This window comes from Gavia stellata, chromosome 4 (assembly GCF_030936135.1).
Source record: "Gavia stellata isolate bGavSte3 chromosome 4, bGavSte3.hap2, whole genome shotgun sequence".
NCBI lineage: Eukaryota > Metazoa > Chordata > Aves > Gaviiformes > Gaviidae > Gavia > Gavia stellata.
In genome coordinates, this window is record NC_082597.1 from 60,166,450 (window position 1) to 60,187,919 (window position 21,470).

At 40.4% G+C, this 21,470-nt stretch overlaps 1 protein-coding gene across 3 annotated transcripts in view; it reads left to right on the forward strand.

The window, feature by feature from the left end:
* The window catches only part of LARGE1 (LARGE xylosyl- and glucuronyltransferase 1), a 208,959-nt gene that overhangs the window by 153,067 nt on the left and 34,422 nt on the right, over nucleotides 1-21,470 (forward strand). For 2 of the 3 annotated variants that reach the window (XM_059815933.1, XM_059815936.1), the window contains exons 7-9: nucleotides 9,902-10,014; nucleotides 11,531-11,656; nucleotides 21,256-21,411. In XM_059815933.1, the coding sequence (XP_059671916.1) occupies nucleotides 9,902-10,014; nucleotides 11,531-11,656; nucleotides 21,256-21,411 (395 nt within the window). The remainder of the gene's footprint in view (nucleotides 1-9,901; nucleotides 10,015-11,530; nucleotides 11,657-21,255; nucleotides 21,412-21,470) is intronic. The other variant, XM_059815935.1, reaches the window with a different exon arrangement.

Here is a 21,470-nt window from a genome sequence, read left to right on the forward strand (position 1 = left end):
AGCTTCCCTTATGTCCAACAGAGCCAATGCCAGCCAGCTCCAAGACAGACCTGCCACTGTCCAAGGCTGAGCCAATCAGTGATGGTGGTAGCACCTCTGGGAGAACATATTTAAGAAAGGGGAAAAACAACTGCGTTACGGCAGCCAGATAAGAGAGGAGTAAGAATATGTGAGAGAAACAACTCTGCAGACACCAAGGTCAGTGAAGAAAGAGGGGGAGGAGGTGCTCTGGGTGCTGGAGCAGAGATTCCCCTGCAGCCCATGGTGAAGCCCATGGTGAGGCAGGCTGTCCCCCCTCAGTCCATGGAGGTCCACAGTGGAGCAGATATCCACCTGCAGCCCATGGAGGACCCCACACTGGAGCAGGTGGATGTGCCTGAAGGAGGCTGTGACCCTGTGGGAAGCCCGTGCTGGAGCAGGCTCCTGGCAGGACCTGTGGAACCGTGGAGACAGGAGCCCATGCTGGAGCAGGTTTGCTGTCAGGACTTGTGACCCCACGGGGGACCCACACTGCAGCAGTCTGTTCCTGAAGGACTGCACCCTGTGGAAAGGACCCACGCTGGAGCAGTTCATGAAGAACTGCAGCCCGTGGGAAGGACCCACATTGGAGAAGTTCATGGAGGACTGCCTGCCGTGGGAGGGAGCCCGCACTGGAGCAGGGGAAGAGTGTGAGGAGGAAGGAGCAGCAGAAACAACATGTGATGAACTGACCGCAACCCCCATTCCCTGTCCCCCTGTGCTGCTCAGGGGAGGAGGTAGAGAAAATCGGGAGTGAACTTCAGCCCAGGAAGAAGGGAGGGGTTAGGGGGAAGGTGTTTTTAAGACTGGGTTTTATTTCTCATTATCCTACTCTGATTTTGATTGGTAATAAATTAAACTAATTTCCCCAAGTCGAGTCTGTTTTGCCCTTGACGGTAATGAGTGATCTCCCTGTCCTTATCTCGACCCACGAGCCTTTCGTTATGTTTTCTCTCCCCTGTCCAGCTGAGGAAGGGGAGTGACAGGTGGGCATCTGGTGTCCAGCCAGGGTCAACCCACCACAGACCCCTATTCCCAGGCTGTGGGCCACAGCCCCAAATTTGGTGTCATGTGTGATGTTGCTGAGGATGCATTCTATCTCATCTCCAGCTCATTAATCAGGATGTTAAACAGTATCAGCCCCAGTATCAACTCTTGTGGAACACCACTTGTAACTGGCTACCATCTGAATGTTTTATTGCTGAACACAACCCTTTGAGCTTGGCAGCCCAACTTATTTTCCAGGCACCTTACAGTCCACCTATCCAAACAAACCATAGTTTGGCTATGAGCATGCTAAACAGCTCCACACACATTTTCTCCTTACTCAAATGCATCCCTGTATTTCTGTTGTGAACCTAGCCCTGTCCCTCTGTTACTAGAAGAGAAATGGTCGTGGAGGAAGGATTGACATGCAGCTGACATTTGGGTGAAACAATTGCATTAAAGTACATTGTGTTTCCTTTTTTAAAAAATGCTATGGTTAATTTTTAGGCCTGTTCATTCTGTGCTGCTGCTTTTCTTCCCCTAATGCATTTCTTAGAATGTTCTATTCCTCCTGAATCTCATCCAGCCAATAAACTGTCCATTAAGAGGGTAAAAAAAAAAAGTTGTCTGGCTGCTTCTGAATGCAAAACCCCAAACCTCTTTGTCATCCAACTATAAAGAAATACCTGAGAGGCTGCTCAGCCCATGAGCCACATTTCCTTCACTGTTGCTAGGGCATTGACTGAACACCAAACCAAGAAAAGCTGTGACTGATTCTTACTCATTGTGCCCATCCCTACAATTAGGCTTGTGGACTACTGTTAATATTAGAAGCCAGCCAAAATAATTATCACCTCTGCAGGGTGCATTTTTCCTCTTCACGTAGTCCGAAGTGGAAACCTTGTAAAATTGTTGACATTTCAGCTCCTATTAAATATGATGCTTTTGAGAGGACCAAAAGAAAACCAAAAAAAACCCACATAATTTAAAGCAATGTTCTTTGTTGCCTTTCACTTTTTGCTGCATTCTGAGGGAAGAAAAAACCACAGATAAGCATCACAGATAAGGTCCAGATCTGATATGAATGCCTGACTCTTGCGTAAATAGACCTAAGCTGATTTACAGGAGCTGGGGATCAAGAAACAGATTTTTTTCTTTTAAAGGTGGGTGATTCTTTGGTGGAGAGTCCAAGATAGGTTAGTTTTGGAAGACATACTTGCTTTCATCAGGGCAAATATTCAGCAAATTCCAGCAAACCTCCTCAGTTTTTACCCATGGAAACAAGTTTTCTGTGATCCCTTTTTCCAAACACGCCTGCACAGGAAGGTTCAATGACTGGACCTCCCACACAATAACCCTGTACAGTCTGTACTATTCTGTGATTCCTGTTCAGGACAGCTCACCCTGAACGAAGTCCAGTTACTCTGGCTTGATATAGAGTTGTGACACTCTCTCACACTTCTGTGTTTTGAGGCACTGACGTGTAAAATTGTACACTCAGAAAGAATGAAGAGATGCATGAGAATCACTCCAGGATGGATAATCAGGGGAACAGAAGCTCCAGGTTTAATACAGTTGTCAAAATACTTTGTGTGATCATTGGCTATATAGACAGGGATATTTCAAGTATGAGTACAGGAGATATATTTATTTTCTGTTGGGTGTCTGCTCTTTACTCCTGACATGCTGGATGTCAGATAACTTAGTTCCCTAGTTCATTCTTCACTCTTGGCTCCCTGATCGTCCACAGGGCACAAAAATTAGTTGGTATCCTGTCTTTCTCAGGGAGCAACCTGTCTTTTGTCAAGAAAAAAAATAATATTGAGTGTAATTTTTTGATAGTTCACTCCAGGAAATATTTCTGGAAGGTAGTGTGGATAGGACTACACTCTGTTTGACACCTCTTTCCAGTCCTTCAACACTGTATCAGAAGACTTCACACTGTAGTATTCCCACATGCCCTGATGACATTCTCCAGTGCACACAACATAGACCCTCAGTTCCATGCGAAAAACTCCAATCTAGAAAATTGTAACATGGCTCTCTCATAATATCGGACACTGAGAAATGCAAACAAAATAATTGTAACGTCAGAAAACTAAAGGAACACAAACTAGGCCCTCAGAGACAAGTACGGTATAGTATGAATGTGGCCAGCCTGCTTGATAAAGAGTTAGACCCTGAACAGTGTGTGTAGAACCACTCCATAGTACTTGATCTGGGTGCTAGGGATCACTTCTTGGAGTGGATATATTTTAAAATGTAGATTTAGCTCCTTGTCCAGGTCCAATCTTCAGAGATCAAAGACAAGTACTTATAAATTAACAAAGTTCAAAGAAAATACAGGAAAATTTCCTGTAAATTTGGGAAAAATTACTCCAGGAGCTTATCTGGGAGCGAGTCAAGGGATAGTTTGATCATAGCTTATTAGTATCTGCAGGAGAAAACATTTCTTAATAGAGAAGCCTTGCCAGTTTAGCAAAGGTTCAGCAAGATCAAATGACTGCAAGTTCAAAGACATGTTCAAATTAAAAATAAGGAAAGTATCCTTCATGAGGATAATTATGGATTGGAATAACTTATCAAAGTTTGTGATAGATTATCCATTATTGTAAATTTTTAAATCAGGACTGAATGTTTTTCTGGAAGTTATGCTCTAGCTAAAGCACAAATTGATTTAGAAAAATTCTATGGTGTCTGTTATGCAAGAACTAAAAATTATCCTGCCCCTGGTTTTGTAATTTGGAATATGTGTTAGCAATGTCAATTATGGCATACCACCTGGCTGCCTTTGCCTCCAATTCGTATTGAAGTTCTAGCATGTCTGGCATGACATCACATGGTGTGGAATATCCCTTTGGTCAGTTGGGGTCAGCTGTCCTGGCTGTGTCCCCTCCCAACTTCTTGTGCACCCCCAGCCTACTTGCTGGTGGGGCGGTGTGAGAAGCAGAAAATGCCTTGACACTGTGTAAGCACTGCTCAGCAATAACGAAAACAACCCCGTATTATCAACACTGTTTTCAGCACAAATCCAAAACACAGCCCCATACTAGCTCCTATGAAGAAAATTAACTCTACCCCAGCCAAAACCAGCACAATATCCTTCATCTTAATTCTGCCAAAGGAGAAACAGCATACTTCGGAAGAGGAGAACAAAGAAAATAAAACTGTTCCATTTCATTAAATGGCCATCAGGAAGTGTAAACAAAATGTTTATAATGCTTCAAGAGGAACCAGGCTCCCAACAGAGTGACTGCACTACATTTCAAAATGCCCTCTATCACAGCTTCACTTCCAATACATGTGCAGAGAAAACAAGGGCTATTGCATTCTGTCACTGTGCCCAGAGGGACCCCCACTTCCCATTTCAAAACAGCTTCTCAGCCCTGTTCGGTTTTCTCAGAGAAGGGTTCAAATGTGAAGTCATCATTTATTCTCAATTAACACAACGTGCATCCCTGCAAGTTTTTATTGGGTTTTTTTACATTGTGAAAGGCTTTTTTTGGAGAAAAAGGCTGGTGAATGTAAGTTCATAGTTAAATAATGTATCAGAATACTCCAAAAATGTTTTGGAATGACAGTCCTTTGGTCATACTGTGTTAAAAGCTATAGATATAAGCTATAGTTTTATTATACTAATGATATGGCTAGTGAAATTATGAGCAGCAGTTAGATAGATGGTCTATAAATCAAGTGAAATAAATGCAGTGCTTTTCATCCACACAAAGATATAAAATGAAGATTTTAAAATCCGTGCAGTGGCTTGTTGGGGAATTGCAGCTTTAATTCAATTTTTTAATCCCTAACAGCCATAAACTTGTGTTTTCCTATTTGCTCTTGATACTATGGGTGGAGAGCAGAGGCCACAGTCAGTGGTGTGGAGGTGTGGCCCAGTGGATTCCAAATGCAGTCCTTAGCAAAACTGGTCATTTTGGCCCTAATCCAGCAAAGGCATAGTCACATTCCTAGCATTACACACTATGACCACTTCCGTTGATTTCAGGTACAATAAATTGGAATTAAAAGAACATGCGTAAGTTTATGTGAGACTACTAAACAGTCACCACTATCATGGCACTTATCCTGGGATAGCAGAGCTACAAGCCCCTTCCATAACACCTAAAACTGAACTCAACCTTTTGGTGCCAAATCTATTTCACAAAACATGGTAGCTTACTGTTGTTTGTACTGCCTTAAATCTCTGGGTCAGTTATTTATTGCAGCAAATATCCATAATGTCAGCCCTGTTTAACATTATTTCTTACAGCATCTAAGGCTCAGTGGTTTACTGTATGGTATTTGGTACGCTGGTTAGGTATTGTAAAATCCCCGTATTTTTTTAAAAACTCACTATTGCTTTATAATATATTTTGAAGTGTGTCTTGCCTGCCTTTCTCAGATATTGTAATGGCATTTACTTGCTATCTGTCTAGATGTTTCACTGTTATAGGCTTAGTTTCGAGAAGAATTTTTAAAATCCTGACAAGGATAGGCTCTGAGATGCTGCTCGTGTAATATGGCATTGCCTCAACAGCTCACAAAAGCATTCTGTTCTACCTGAAAGAAACAGGCAAGGTAGTGCTTACAGAAAATGATCTCTTAGTGGGTACATTTTTTTCCCCCACAGCACTGAGTATTTTTTCAGCCACCTTAAAAGGGCCATTGTAATAAATTGATTGAGTTTGAAAGCTTGTCCAGTTTCACTATAACTTTGCTAAGTGATTCTGTTCTATCCTAAAATGTTTATTTCTTCCAGCTCTGTTCCTGAAGCAAGAGGTGGGGATGCTTGGTAACATTCCAAGGGAAATTGCTGATATTTCTGCAAACTTTCAATTTACTATTCAGAAAAATGAAATATTTTGTTCTGGAGGAGATTAAAAAAAAAAAAAAACAAAACAGTGAGCTGGCTTGAAGCATCTACTGGAACCATTGCTTAGTCAAAACATTGGAAAGACAAAAAATTTTATTCGGATTGAATCAAAAAATGGGCAAAATTCAAGTGACCCCCAGAGTTTTGTTAGACCCAGAATGAAACATTTATTTTCCTTTTCAGGTCTTGTAACCATTTTCAATAAGATTTTTAATTTGTATCAATTTTGAACTGAAAAATATTTTAGAATAAGTTGGTTTTTAAAATGTGCCAAAAATATTTGCAGTATTTCCCAACTGAAACATTTTAGTCCAAATATGTTAATTCAGCTTTTTTACCCTGTTTTCTCCAATCTATTGAACAAATTCCCTTTTTTGTTTGTTTTGCTTTTGGGGCTGGGTTTTTCTGTGTGTGTACTGAAATTACATTTTTGAGAAACTCTTTTGTTTGTTTTCTTTCTTGTTTATTTGTTTGTTTGCTTTCTTGGTTTTTTTGTTTGTTTGAGCAATTCAGAATCTGTCAGATTTCAGTAGTTCAAGCAAAGCCTCATCAAGCAGAGGGAGAAAATGCCATTCAAGTGAAAACTAGACTAGGACATATTGCACAGGTTTAGTTATAAGGCATTATTTTTCCAAGAGCTCTTTTGAGATATTTGTGTCTCTGTATATGCCTGAACTATTTCCTCAGGATAAGGAAAATAGGGTGTTCTGTGGCTGATCATAATTTGTTTAATACGCATGAGACCTTTGGGTTGCCACTTTTCTCTTTTTGTTTATTTGCTGCCGAGCTTTTCCTTTGTTTTTCTCAGGTAGGTTGAGGCAGGAAAATGCTGCACTCATCAAAAGATGAGAAGTCCCACTGCCTGGGGCCAGATGTTCATAAAATATTCCTTTGATTTTTTTTTTCTCCAGTCTTTTCCTCCCCCAGCACAGCAGCTGAGAGTAAGTCCCTTTTCCTCTTATGTTCAGCTGTATGTCATAAATAATGAGGCAAATAATTCCCTTTCCTTATTTCAGACACTTTGCCTGCAAACTAATTGTGCAGATTGGAGTTAGTTCATTTGTTATATTTGCTTTTGGTAACAGAACAATATAGAAGTAAAACTGAAGTGCTCTGTTCTGAAGAAAAAGTATTTTTTCCTCTGCATGAACTATTTAAAAGCTCCCAACACACATGCTTTTGCTTTGCTTTTGCACTAAATAACACTAATTAGGAGAATAGTATTAAATTATTCTCTTAGCAGAAAAGTCTTATTCTCACTAATACTAGTGAGTAAATACTTAAACTCCCTGTAAATATTCTTCAGTAGTTATTTTTAAAGCAGCATTAATTAGAATGCCACAGTGCAAGAAGCCCTGAACAGGGGCTGTACAAAGGTGTTAAACCCAAGCCTTTAGGTGAATTAAAATAGAAATCACATTGAAATTAGTCTTGATGACGGAACATTAAAAGCTTGTGAATGTTTTCAATAGCCGTGATTGGATCATAATTTAATACATCCTTTCTCACATATATTACAGTTTTTCCACCCCATCTGCCTCTTTTACTCTCAGCTGCTACCATGATAGCCCCTCAGGACAGCATAATCTCTTTAGCTGCGATGCCATAATCTGCTGCTAGCGTAAGAGTGGAAGAGAAAACAATTGGAGAATACTGCACATGTTAAAACATTGCCCCTTTTCCTCCTCAGGCTGGAGGCTTAAAGAAATTAAGAAAAAAAGTTTTATTGTCTATAAATTATAAATACTATTACATTAGAGTTAACTGAATCTTACAATTAGTCTTAATTTTTCTTAATAAAGAATCTCCTCAGTTGTATTTCACTATTGAAACAAAGCTGGTGGTTCTTGCCAGCTGGAAAAAATCCACTACCCAGTTTATTGCTGCAGCGCAAGGAATCTGCTTCACATTGATCTAGAATTTCAGGCAATGCACAATGGCTCTCGTAGAAGCTAATGCATGCACACTACACACTCCAAACAGGCTTCGGTTATGCTGTAGAGAAGACAAACACACTGGCAGAAATACATTATAGCACGTTGTGGCAATAAATGCCTTTCCAATCCAACAGCTGGAAGCAGAAAGGTTGACTGACAATGAAAGGGGATCCCTCCAGTACAGGTTCCAGCATCCTTGGGAACCAGATGGACTGAAATGGAAACAGAACTAAAATAGGCCACAGAATTCACTGCCAGAAGAGGTTTTTCTCTTTTTATTCATGGCAGTGCCAGGTTTTACTAGAAAGAAATTTGCCGTGTCATAGAAACTGAAGATAGGAATGACCTGGAACCTCCTTTGTTCTATCCCAACCATTGCAGGATTGTTCCAGGTATATTTGCTAATCGTTGCGTGGTCTGATTTTTAAAGACTCATGAAATAAAGCATTTTATCTGCCATTTTTAGGTTGTTTCACCACAAAGGGTTTAGGAGACTTTTTCTTAAGTATTCAGACTATATTTCCTTTCTTATTCTCATTACTTTTAGTTTTATTGTCCTAGACTCCCTCGGGCAGCTTTTCCCAGTGCTCGCTTTTTGCCATTTCATATTCTCTGTGTAGCTGTTATGTTTCTTTACAGTTGCCATGATTTTTTTTGGTAAGACCTCTTGTAACGTCACTTTCAGATGTCATTACTATTCTGTTCACTTCCCCCTTCCACTAATGAAGACATGAAACAACACAGAACCTGTCATTGCTCTTACTAGGCACTTCCTGTCAACCTGCTAGGCTGCTCTTTACCAGTACTCTTCCTTTATGGTCCTTCAGTTTGCATTCATTCCCCATGACAGTGCTCCTATCTAAGTTGTTCCGAATTAATTTTTCAAATAAACTTCTCTGAGACACTGTAGGAAAGGTTTTGCTCATGCTTCAATCCAGCTTCATTGCTTCTGCTGTTTACCCTACTTCTACACTAGGGATTTTGTCCATACAAAAAGGAACTGAGGAATAACAATTCATGTTGAGATATCTCTTTTTCCCCCTTCGAGTGCAACTTTCTGATCTGAGGATCCTGCTCTATGAACACTTGCTGCCTTAATGGCAGGCACTCTCAAAGGTTAGTTTGTAGCCAGCATTGATAATCTGTTACTCAGAAAAGTTTCAGGGATTGCGACCAGATGTCTCAGGTGATTAGCTTCTTACTAGGTGGAGGAAGGGCTGCAATTTCATCTTACGCAGTATATGTATTGCATCCTATGCAGTAAGTATTAAAGGCCAGATTTCACCCCACACACATTTAGTAAAATGTTTTAGATGAGTGACAGAATTCTCTTTGTCTCAGCATAATCTTGATTTCAGGCCAGATAGAAATTAATTGAAACAGTGGGATTTTGGAAGAAGCAGATCTCTGTTCAGTGTGAAGACGACAGACATAAAGTCATACTAGATAAATCAGGATTGTCTCTACCCTTTCCCTAGTAGACAGTGACTTGACAGAATATCCTCTTGGAGCCCGTAGCTTTTCAGAATAAGGAGTGAGGAGGATCACTTCTGAATGTTAAGAGGTTCCTTCTTTCTTTCTTGTAGGATATTGTCTAATTCTCTTTGGAATGACAATGACCTTTGGATGGAGTTACCTCCATCATGTGAATCACCTGTATTAGTTCATTTTGTAAGGAATAATCCCAATGCTAATCATGTCATAATGAAATCAAGCTTTATCAGTTAAGGAGACTACTAGAAATACAACATCCTTATCTTGCTTCTCTTCTTCCCAGTTTCACTCTTCTTTGGCTACTTTAGCCTTCTTGCAAGCCTGTAAAACCTAGCATTTGTCTGTATGCCATGTCTCCATTTCTTCTCTGCAGCCTCAGGGGTTCAGGAAAACTTTCTTTTAGTGGCCTCTTGAAACCTGAAGTTTTTTTTCGTCAGCCTCCTATGTTAGCACAGGGTAAGGACTGTAGTTTCCACTGATGGATCTCAGGTCATGTCCTTGTTTTAACTGCTGAGTCAGCACATAGACAGGATGGGTCTTGACTGGCATGTGACATCATGGCTTCTCTTGTTCTCTGGACTGTGTTTTCCTTCAGGGGTTATCTTGCTGCTTCTCGATAAGTTACGGAAGATGAAATGGGAGCAGATGTGGAGACTCACGGCAGAGCGGGAGTTAATGAGCATGCTGTCCACTTCACTGGCTGACCAGGTAAGTAAGGCATTGCAGAGGAGTGGTACAACCACTACTCCACAGATTGAGGAAGGTAAGAAAGGGAAAGGGGATGAGATGTGGGAAAAGTCAGGGGAAAGGTGTTGTGCCTGTAGTCACCATTTGTGGAAACATTCTGGGAAAAACGTAGAAGAGAGGAATGGAGATTTACTCATGAAGTTTCTCTTACTACACTGACATTTTTACCTCCCCTGCATAGATTATTCATAAGATAGACAAATGGGGTTTTCAAACTTTAATTTTCTGTCCTCCTTTCTTTAACATAAAACTCTCCAGACGCCAGAAGTCCAAATATACTATGTCTTTACCTACTGGTTATTATCTAAGCAGACTTTAGTTTTAAGAGTCTTCAGATATTTCTTTACTCTTTCTGGCAGATGAGTCCCAGCAGTCTTTTAATACACTCCTTGCCACAGCACCCCTGTAAAGACAAAAGCACTACTGTCTCCCTGCTATAGACGGGAAACTGAGGCCAAAAGAAGAAATAGTGTGCCTATACACAGAAATGCATATTTACTCTCTTTGTGCTCCCTGCCAGCTCTCAGTTTTAAATCCAGAAACCCTGTTAATGTAGTACTGGACCTGAACCAATAAGTCTTGCTCAACAGTTCGAGTGTATTAACATAATACAGCATCATATTTAGATATTTCTAATCTTTCTGAGCTACACCTGGCTTATGACCACTCACCACTAAGGAAGCATGCTGCTTACTGTGCACATAGAGATGTGCACTTGTGTACATTATCCTTGCAGGTTGATCTAAAAGCTACTGAAGTTCATTAAAATTATTCTTGCAACTTCACTGTGTTTTCAATGAGGTCCTGAGTGACTGTCTAATACCTGCATGGGGCAGAATTTTGCAGAGTGGACCAAGGTTGCTTATGTCTTACCCTAATACCTTAACCACAAGACTGTCCTTGTAACTTACTTTTCCAACTGGATGGCTGAATAGAGGCAGAACACGTTCTGTCCTTCATGGTGTAGGCTGTTCTGCAAATCTGTCCTACATGCCGTTTCCATGAAATACCTAGAATGCTTGTTGCAATAATAAAGTGCTAGCTAAAACCCCACATAGTAATTCACCTTGAAGCAGGACAACTGCCAGGATCACTTTCATATCCCTTATTGAAAAGTGATGCAGTACTTACTAACAGCAGACGGTTTGTTATCTACTGCATATTACTTTCCCTGGTGACTAGAAGAGGAACCACATCTCTTGCCAGCAGTACATGATACATGTTCTGAAAACTGCTGGAGTCCATTAGCTCTGTGTATCAAGAGAGCCTGTTCCTCTTGTTCAGATCTGCACATCACACCTTTGATAGCACCCTCTATGGAAACAGAATTACGAAGCAAGGTTTGTAGAGTTCAGCTTATATAATCATTTGCATTTCTACCTGTGAGGAGGAGAAGGACAGACAGCTTGGGGAGGGGTTGAGATCACCTCACTGTAGAAACAACATACCCAACTGTTTCTCTGGTTTTGTCTGCTAGGATATCTTCAATGCAGTCATCAAACAAAACCCCTTCCTTGTCTACCAGCTTCCATGTTTCTGGAATGTGCAGCTGTCTGATCACACCCGTTCTGAGCAGTGCTACAGAGATGTGTCTGACCTGAAGGTATGTTTTACAGGAGGTTGGATGGGTGTTAGCCTTTGCGACAGAGAATACAGGACTCCGCTGTGACAGAAAGATGAAGATCCTTAAGTAGGGGGGAAACTAACACATACAGTTTATGAGGACACCCAAGCAAGGGAATCAAATATGACTTTGGCTTTGTGCATTTTGACTGCTAGAAAAGTCAAAGATTGATGCTGCTTTGGGGTTTGGCAAGGTGTTAGAGAAGTGCTTCACTTTCTTGCATTCTGTACCTGTCACCTATGCTACTGCACCTTACTGCTGAGTTCCTATTGCTGTCCCAGTTCTTAGTTCTTCCTAGCCAAAGAATACAACCCCTTTTTTTTTTTGTACTGGATAAGTTTGAAACTCTTTAGTCAGCATCATTTAATGGAGTGAAACTCACAAAGAGGGTTGGGCGGACCCTAGCTAGAAAAACATAAGCCAAAATTTAAAGACCCTGCACACTTCGTATTTAGCCTTTGCGTACACTTAACCCAGCCACCCTGCCACTCGTTTTTTCAGGATTTGCCCTGGAAAAAAAGCCTGAGTAGGAACCTATTACTTTAGTAAAATGAAGTTATAGTATCAGTTTAATAGCACATTTTTCACTGTTGTCAAGTAGAAAATAAAAACAGGATGGATTTGAACAGATATGGGTAAATTAACGTCAGTTGTGCTGTGGTCATTTTGAAAGGCCAGACTCAAATGTAGCACGCAGAGAGTTCAGAATTGAAATTGATTGAGCTTCGACAAGGTGTAGAATAAGACTGGTTGGCTAAACAGCAGTAGATTCCATCAGAGCAGACTAGTGGCATCAGAACACAGTAAATATTAGGTAGTTTTGGGAGATTCATTTTAAAATTCAGTTAAGGTTCATATACTAAATTTATGTTTTGAGAATGCTTTAGTAAATGGCGGTTAAAAAAAAAAAGAAAAGCACAGAACCATAGAAGAGGTTGCAAGGGACCTCTGGAGACCATCCAAACCCCTCTCAAAGCAGGACCAACTTAGATCAGGTTGCTCAGCGCCTTGTGCAGTTGAGTGTCAAGCCTCCAAAGACTGAGATTCCTCCAAAGACAACCTCCCTGGACCCCTGTTCCAGAGTTTGACCACCCTAATGGTGCAATATATTTCCTAAATCTAACCGAATTTTCCCTTCTAACAATTTGTAGAGTAACACCAGGAGTGTTTAATATGAACACCAGATACTGGATGAATACAGAAAATCAATCACCCTTGACATACTGATTTAAAAAGCTGCAGTTCCCAAAAGACAGAAGATCACTACGTGGGTTAACTGACCTGTCACAGCTGGCCAGTATTGCTTGCATTTCATACATAAAGTATGCACAACCAACTATTCAGGTGTGGTCCATAGAAGGCAGGTTTTAAAGTTAGATCAGTGTACTGGTCAGTACACTGATCACTAAGTGTTTTATGATAGGTGTTTGTAGGGCAGGATTAATGCAGGGGCTTAAAAGCATCATGGTTTTATGCCTTGTAACAAAGTACTGGTAGAGATTTTAGTTCTGTGCTCATGTTGAGAATCATGTATGACAGCAACTGCAAGGCCTGAAACAAAAGAAGAGATGTAGTACCAGGGCAAATGTTTTCTAAAAGACGAATTTTAGAAAAATACACCTCTTACCTGGGAGATATCACAGTATTTTTCTGTGAATTAGAGGCTGACATTAATTCATATAATCCACTGAGACAGTCAGATTGGATTCAGCACAAGGTTAAGACACATACATTTACATGAAAAAAAGATACTGAAGCTAATAACTGAGGATCTAGGGCTTGGTTCAATTGCCTAGACACAGTTTGAGTCACCATAGATACTCTCAGATGTCCGTATGGGACTAGCAGATACAACACAGACCTACGGCAGATGATACCCTTTTGGCAAGGCAGCTGATGGGCTGGCAGAATAACCCTAAGGTGCTTTCAGTGTTGCTATACATCTGTATTTAGGCAGCTGAACTGTGATTCCCATGAGTGGTTTTGGAGACTGGATAAACTCACCTCAAGAGTAGAAATCTGATGACTAATCAGGCAAATCACTCTTTAGGCTCCAGTGACTGTATTGACTAATCTGCTTCAAGTGTGGGACATCTAGCTCATATGTAACACCTACAAGTAAGCATTTAATAGAAATATCTTAAATTGAATCCTTTTTTCATTGTCGATTAACAAATTTATGTTTATGAGTATAACTTAGGCTTGGTTGTTTATTACCGTATATTGTATCAACTGTCAGTTCCATTACAGCAGAGGCAATGAAGTCTAAGATGCGTAATATCCTCCACTGGCTTTCTGATCTGACATATTTAACTCAACAAGGGGTGCAGACACATAAGCAATTTCTTCAGCTGAACTGGACTTATTCACACTGCTAAAATTATCTCCTAAATACTGAATCTGGGCTGAAATTCTTTGCTTTGAAAGAGAGACCAGAGCCTTATCATCTACTGCACATCAGCCCCCTGGTTTCAAAAAAGCTCTTCCCATATTCAGCAGTTAAAGAACTGGCCCTCAGACAGCACTGTTTAAAATTCTTCATACAATTAAAAAAAAAGCATAAACCAATTAAAGTTGTGAATTTGCATTATGAAAATTAGCAAAATTCTAGTTCTGAAAAGAAACCAGCTGGTTTGGTATGCGGTCCTCTCAAAAAAGCAATACATGTTGTTAGCTCAAGTTAGAAAATATACTCTTAAAATCACCAAAGTTAGTCCATTCCGTGACATTTAATATAAATGGTATGACACAACATATTTGGCACATCCTGTATTTCATGGTAAGACTCGAATAAGAAACAAGGTAAAAGGAACCTCCAAGGTAAGAGGGAGAGAAAGACAGATTGTGAAGTTTGTATTGGAGTATTAAGAAGGATAGCTTAGGAAAGAAGGAAATGCAGGGAGAGATTTAAATTCCAAGGTAAAGCTGGCCCAGTCAAGTATTCCTCATTCAAATCAGACTGCATTCCTCATGTCAGACTGAAAAGGCACTGATTTAATTCCATCTGGCTTCAAAGTCCATGGGGCTTGAGGATTTGTCATCTCTTACACACAGCATTGTGTCAAATAAACTTAGACCCCCAGGGCTGGATGCTGTTCAGGTGTGTGTGTATGTATATATATATACACACTTCTTTGCTGCTTTGTTCACATTCATGTAAACATAGGATAACCAGCATACTTTTTGCAGGCCTGTGGAGCACTTGAATGTTTCATATTGCCTGAAGAGTATTCTAATCACTTTTCTTTTTATAGTACTCATTAAGTTGCATCTCTATCCATTTTACTGAATTTTTTTTTTGTACTGTCTTATGTTAGGGAAGGTCAGATATTTGACTACTCCTGAATTCTACTTCCTTGCTGCAGCTGAGCAGCATATACAAATTTGGAAGAACTTGCATATGGGTATCTTTCAGAAAAGGCGTAAGAAGAATAGAAATATTTATAATAAAGTTCTGCATTGTCAGTGACCACTAATTTTATATTCATCTAAAGCAACATCAAAATAAGACTAATTTATTATTATTATTCATCTAAATGCTTACTTATCTCCTATGTCATACTATATAGTCATAGAGGCCACACTGTACACAACTAGACTGAAGTCTGTGGGCTTTGTTCTGCTGTCCGTGGCATATGGAACCAAAACTTATGTAAACAATGACACTTACAGAAATCTTCCTTTCCCCACCCCAAGGGCACTTATATTAAGGATGCTTTGCATCTGTCAAGAATGTCTTGAAATGAACAATTTTAATAGAAAACAAAGAGTGGGCTAAGAGGAAGCAGATGCCCTTCTTTAGTTCTTTTTACCAAGTGAGCCAACTGCAGTTTCTAAAGGCCAGAGGTGTTTATTTTTGCATGGCATTTGTTACACCTTGGAGAAACACTAAGGAGTTGTTACTATAGACTGGCCAAAAGATGTGGAAGTGCTAATAGTCATTCTGTGTAGGCATCCACTGTCTATCCTCCTTGCTCCTCGCATTGTCCCCAGTAGCCCACAATGCCAATGGACAAGCATGAGTGCTGTAGGACCGTGCCTTGCTGGGCTTCAAAGCCTGTGGGGATCTGCCTGGAACTGAGGTTCATTTATGCATTACTTTTGCTGGGTTGCGCCCTGCGTTTGCTTTCGTTTTTGGTTAATAGTTTGTTCCTGTCTGTAAGGAAATCTCAATTACTGTGATTTGGCACAAAACAAATGGCAAGAAAAATTCTGTGAAAGAAGATAGTGAATTGTGATATCTCTGACAATGAATCATGACCTCATTGAATGAGTTAGTCATGAAGAGAAGTCTGGTTGTCAAGGATACAGATGCTATTTACACACAGAGAATCTGGTAATTCACAATCACAAAAATTAGATGCTGGACTCTTCAATGGGAATGTACCAAATTATTAGAATTTACCCCACACACACCTCAAAATAGGAAAATGCTTTAAAACCTGTTGATGGCTTTTCAAACTGTTTTTGAATACAGCTGATACTAAATTAGCAGGTAGATAAATAATTAACCTCCTAAATTCCCCATTCTGAAATTGTGTTATGTGATTCACTCTGTCCTCCCTGGGAATGTCCTCCACACCAGGACGACTTTGTGACATTGCTTACAGAAGTTTAAACAGCTTCTTGTCCATAACCCAAATACATTGCAGGTGGGAGGCCTCTCGTTAAACATTGGTACAGGAATTGAAGGGAGAGCTGCAAATCCTTTTGAGGAAAAATTGAGAACTTTTTGAAAGGTACAAGACAGGGACAGTCTGTCAGCATACTGCCGTACAGTGTAGGGAATAAGCTGGGGAGTAAAGTAATCCCTGGGACCATGGGCACCAAATCAGGCAGGGCAGGGATTTGAATCCCACATCCAAGAGCAGCGCCTAGACCTCTGGGTTGCTGGCTACTCCAATGTGAGTCTCTTCCACTTAACGTAGTTCAGAAATATTACTCTGAAACCTCCCTGATGACATTTTTGTGAAGTATTTGATCCTTTCTGAGGAAATTGGTTCTTTTATTAAACCATTTCTGATAAAACGCAGTTTAAAAATAAAGTTTCCAGACATCTCTAATCGAGTCATACGTTACACATGTGGTGCTTGTTTGCAGTGTGACTTGGGGCATATTTAAACTTTTCAATAATATGTGCCTGAAGCCTATTGAGATGGCATTGAAGTGGAGTATATAGGTGGCTTTACTATGCAGATTTGCTGAACATTTAACTCCTGTTGATTTCAGTGGGAACTGTCTGGTTGCATAAACAAGGAGTCTAATTTTTAAGCAGGAAAGCTACCCATCTACAAAATACCACTTTTACTTATTTACCTAAATTGTGAAGTACTCATGGGCTTAATTAAGAATCTCTCTTCAATGTTTTGCAAAATTAAACTTCTTTAGGCTTAAATTAATCTTAATTTATTCTTAGTTTTTACCCCTTCGGCCTGGAAAGTAGGTATATATCTATACAGGCTATCCTGTATTCTCTGATTTCGTAAGGGCTGAAGCAGAGTGAGAAATTATCAAGATGTGTCTTTGGGTAAAAATGGAAGAGATTGTGGTTAAGGAAACATTTGGCCAAATACTTCTTTTGGAGAGAAAAGATGCTTCAGGGGAAAAATGGATAAAGGTACCTATAGAAATAATGTTGTGTTGAAGTTTATCGTTTAGTGGTTTGAACATTAGCTTCGAAATATTTAATCTCCCCAGAGAGGACAATGCAGCTGGTAACCTAAGGAGGTTTGCTGGGATTTTTGTTTTCAGTGTATTTCCATGCAGATAACTGACCTTAGAGCCCTCTCCTACACTCCACACATCCTCTGTTACCTTCCATCTCAGATCCCATTGCCAGTCTACGAGGCTCCAACTGTGTCATCGTTTGAGTGCTTTGGGTCAGAATGTGGTGAATAAATGGGAACTATTGGCGCAGTTAGCCTGTTTCACGAGGTCACAAGTGTATGGAAGTATTCCGGGAGGCTGACTGAGCGTAATCAGTGAGTGGTAACGGTTGCTGATTAACTAGGAAGGTATTAACAGAAATGTAGATAGTGCCAACCTGCTTAATGATGACTAACCAAGTGTTAAATAGATGTGGAATTTTAAGTTCTGATCTTTCAGTACTTAAATTGCTAAATGAAGATTAAGAGGCGTATTTTTCTTAGTTCTCAGGAGGCCTTAATCAAGAATGGGAAAGATCTGTGGGACAGCCTGAAGGCTAGCACTGTTCTGAGGTGTCCACCCAGATAATGGCACTGGAATTTTATATGTTCTAGCTGCAGTTTCCTCTGTAAGCCAACAGAGCTTTGGAATAGCTTAGAAACTAGGAGGGGGAATAGAAGAAGAAATAAACACAGTATTATGGTGCTATTCAGTCTTGGAAAGGGGATGTTGTAGTAATGAGATTTTTAGTTTCTAGATTCACTTCCTCTTTTTAATGGTGAGATAACACCTGCTAAGTCTGCAAATAAAGTGGATGCTAAGTTTGACTTTTTTTTTCCTTCTGATTTCCCTGCAGTCTCTTTCCAACTGATTTTTTTTTTCTCCAGTCAATTCACTGTTGCCCACAATAAAGTTTCTAATGTAATGGCCATAGCTTTACCTGTGCAGCCCGTTGTCTTCATCATGTACCTCACTGATGCCTGCGACAGGCTGTGCAAGGATGTCTTGGCCTGTACAACTTCCACTGTAGCTGATGGTGCAATAGACCAAATCAGACAGGTATAGTCCGAACTGAAGGTGAATTTGTGGGCTGACAGTAGAAAAAGAATATGATCTTTAGATGTAGTATTGTATGTCAATGGTTAAGAGTCTTGTTGCTTTTTGAAACCTGCTGCTCTTTTTTATGCTTTCATATATCACATAATATTTATCTAATCATGTTACATTTGAAAAGCAGCCTGCTTTTTTGCTAGATCTGTTTTGTGGTTTTCCTACCTCAAGTCATCCAGATGGTTGCATAGTTCCTTCATGTTCTTTAGCTGCATTGGCGTGTGCTGTCTTTCTTGATTAAAAGTCAGCTTTTCTGGATAGTCACCAGCTCCCTTCAGCTTTCTTCAGTTCACTCCAGGCTCCCCTGACATCTGTACACATGCAGCATCCTGACATGTTTCAAATCTGATCAGATCTGAACCACCGGCTAGGCCCTTGACACCTACCAGCTTTTACACACACAACATTTTGAAGCACAGCAGCAAAGAGCCTCTACGCTGACAACTGCAGTCGTCTGGCTTTGACATCGTCCTGCACACAGCTGGGTAGAGACATCAACACCAGTACTTGGCTGTGACGTGACATAGTGTATGTTGATGGGCAATTCCTGCAGCACTGGGGAGTCTGTCCCATAACAGTTACTGAGTTTATCATCATTAGCCATTTCTGTGCTTATGGTCCCCAGGGGGAGTGGTCAGAGTGCTCAGCAGCGGGATAGGATGCTCATGAAGACCTCCAAAAGGAAACTTACATGAAGTGTAGGAGTAGTAGGGAGAACACACAGAAGATTTTTCTTAGCAAGTATTTTTTGTCCCATTTGCCAGCTTCGCAGCTTTCTTTGATCCACTCTTAAATAAGTGCAAGTTACCGGCAGACATTTTCCATTTTATGCCTGCTTGTAAAAATGCATACTAGTACCCTGTAAAACTGTTAAGCAGCCCTTTAGGTTCCTTCAGCCCTATGCTTCTGTTATGTGTGCCTGTTTCCCTGAAGTAGGATTCCGTCATTGAGATTTTTTTGCATGCATTTAATGCCTTTTGCTGCAGTTAAATGCAATGGATGAAATATGTCAAAGTCTTTTCAAAGAAAGGAGATTTCGAAGATCTATTTTTCAGTGGAGGAAATCTGTCGTCTTAAGTTTATGTCCTAACTTACCTAAAGCTCCTTTTGTTTCTGTGGTGTTCTGTATTTTCAGCACACGTTGCAGCAACGTGTTATTGAACAGTTAAGCTACACTTCCGAACTTAAGGACAAATGTAAAACCAGCAAAGAATGTATGTTACCTGGGAAAAATATCTACACCAAGTATTTTTATCCAAATAATTTCCCAGATTTATGTAGTGTGTAGATGCATCATGATCTTGATTTAAAGTGTTCCTATAATTGGGAAAAGTGATTTGCCAGTTTCTGAAATGATCTTTTTTCCCTACAGTTGCTTTTCTGTAACTGCATGTATGGTTTTCTGACATCCTGGTAGCCTCAGCAGTGAAATCCCAGGAAGGGATAAACCTTTCCCTATCAGGAGATACTTTCATTGCTCTCATTGGGTATGTAGGAGAGAGTGCGATAGCTTTTATGGCAGTATAAATACCCAGTGGAGAGACTATGTTGTTTGCTGAAGTTAGTACAGCAAGAATTCAGGCTACGTCTTGCTCTTTCCTCCTCCAGTCCACTCATTCGGCAACAGATAGCGTGATTTCAGAGGACTCCCTGTTCCTTGTGTTGCTGACACCAAAGGAACTTCATTCATCTGCTCCGGGCTGCTTCTTTTCTACGTGCTGCACTTTAGCTCTGTGCGTTCCCTCCCACAAATGCAATGTTAAGAGCAGAGCTTACTGCGCAACCGGCTCGGCAGCTGGCGTTGCAGCTCTGTGGCTGTGTGTGAGTAACACGGTGCCTTCATGCAATTAACTTAATGGATTCAGAGAACCTCCAGAACTCCTAGCTTGGAAATATTCCCAAGGGAGGCTTTTTTTTTAATCTCTTTAGAAGTCACAGGAATAAAACGGAATACAAAGCATTTGGTGTTTTTTTTTCTTATGCCTAAAATATAGCCTCTATAAAATGAAATCATTCCTGCAAGCCACTTTTGGCTCCCTCTTAGTTTTTCCTTAGGGCCCCATTCTCGTTCACACTGGCAGCAGTGCAAAGTTACCTTGATGTAAGTGAGAATCAGGCCCTTTATGTCAGCATTAGAGTTAAATCTAGGCCAGTGTGAGAGTCATCTCCCATTAGCAGAGGCTAAATACCCGATAAAAATTGGAATTCAAGGGGTGAAGCGTTGTACTGCATCACTGTGTTGTGTAACACAACTGAGATCAGTCTTGTTTAAATGAAGCAATAGCAAAAAGGAAGTCAGATTAAATTCAGTCCTTTTTGAACGGTGTAAATGGGTATAGGAATTAATTTCAAGCTTTTTCTTCTCAATACCTAACCACAGAAGAGTCTGCCTGGCCTGAAACAGTGAATCAATTTCATTAGCTGAAACAATCATGCGGAAATCTGACATTAATGTTTAATTACATCCCTGTGTCCCTTGTCCTGCCACCTTCTTCAACAGAGTCCATAACCTATCAGGTCCATGGTTAGAGTTGTGGCAGCATTTATGAGTTGCTGCATCACAAACTAGAACCACATCCTAATTCAAATGTTCAGGTAATCCTATGGAGGAGTTTCAAAGCACATCACCTGTAGAGTATGCAGTTACTTGTGAAAGACGTGGTGAATCCTTCCTGATAAAAAGACAGAAGGAAGTCTCTGTAGTTTTGGGGTTGGTTTTTTTGTTTTTAAGAGGGCAGCAAACTGAACACACATAAAAAGAGCAGATAAAGCAAATCCGTATTCTAACAGCAGGATGTGTTTTCTCTTTTTTTCCCTCTGAGGTGATTCACTGGAACTCACCAAAGAAGCTGCGAGTGAAAAACAAGCACGTGGAGTTTTTCCGCAACCTCTACCTGACATTCCTGGAATACGATGGGAATTTGCTGAGACGGGAACTCTTTGGCTGCCCCAGTGAGGCAGATGTTAACAGTGAAAATGTAAGTGGGATGTCTAGAGCTTGACGATTTAAAGGGTGGTTCATACAAGGTACAGGCTA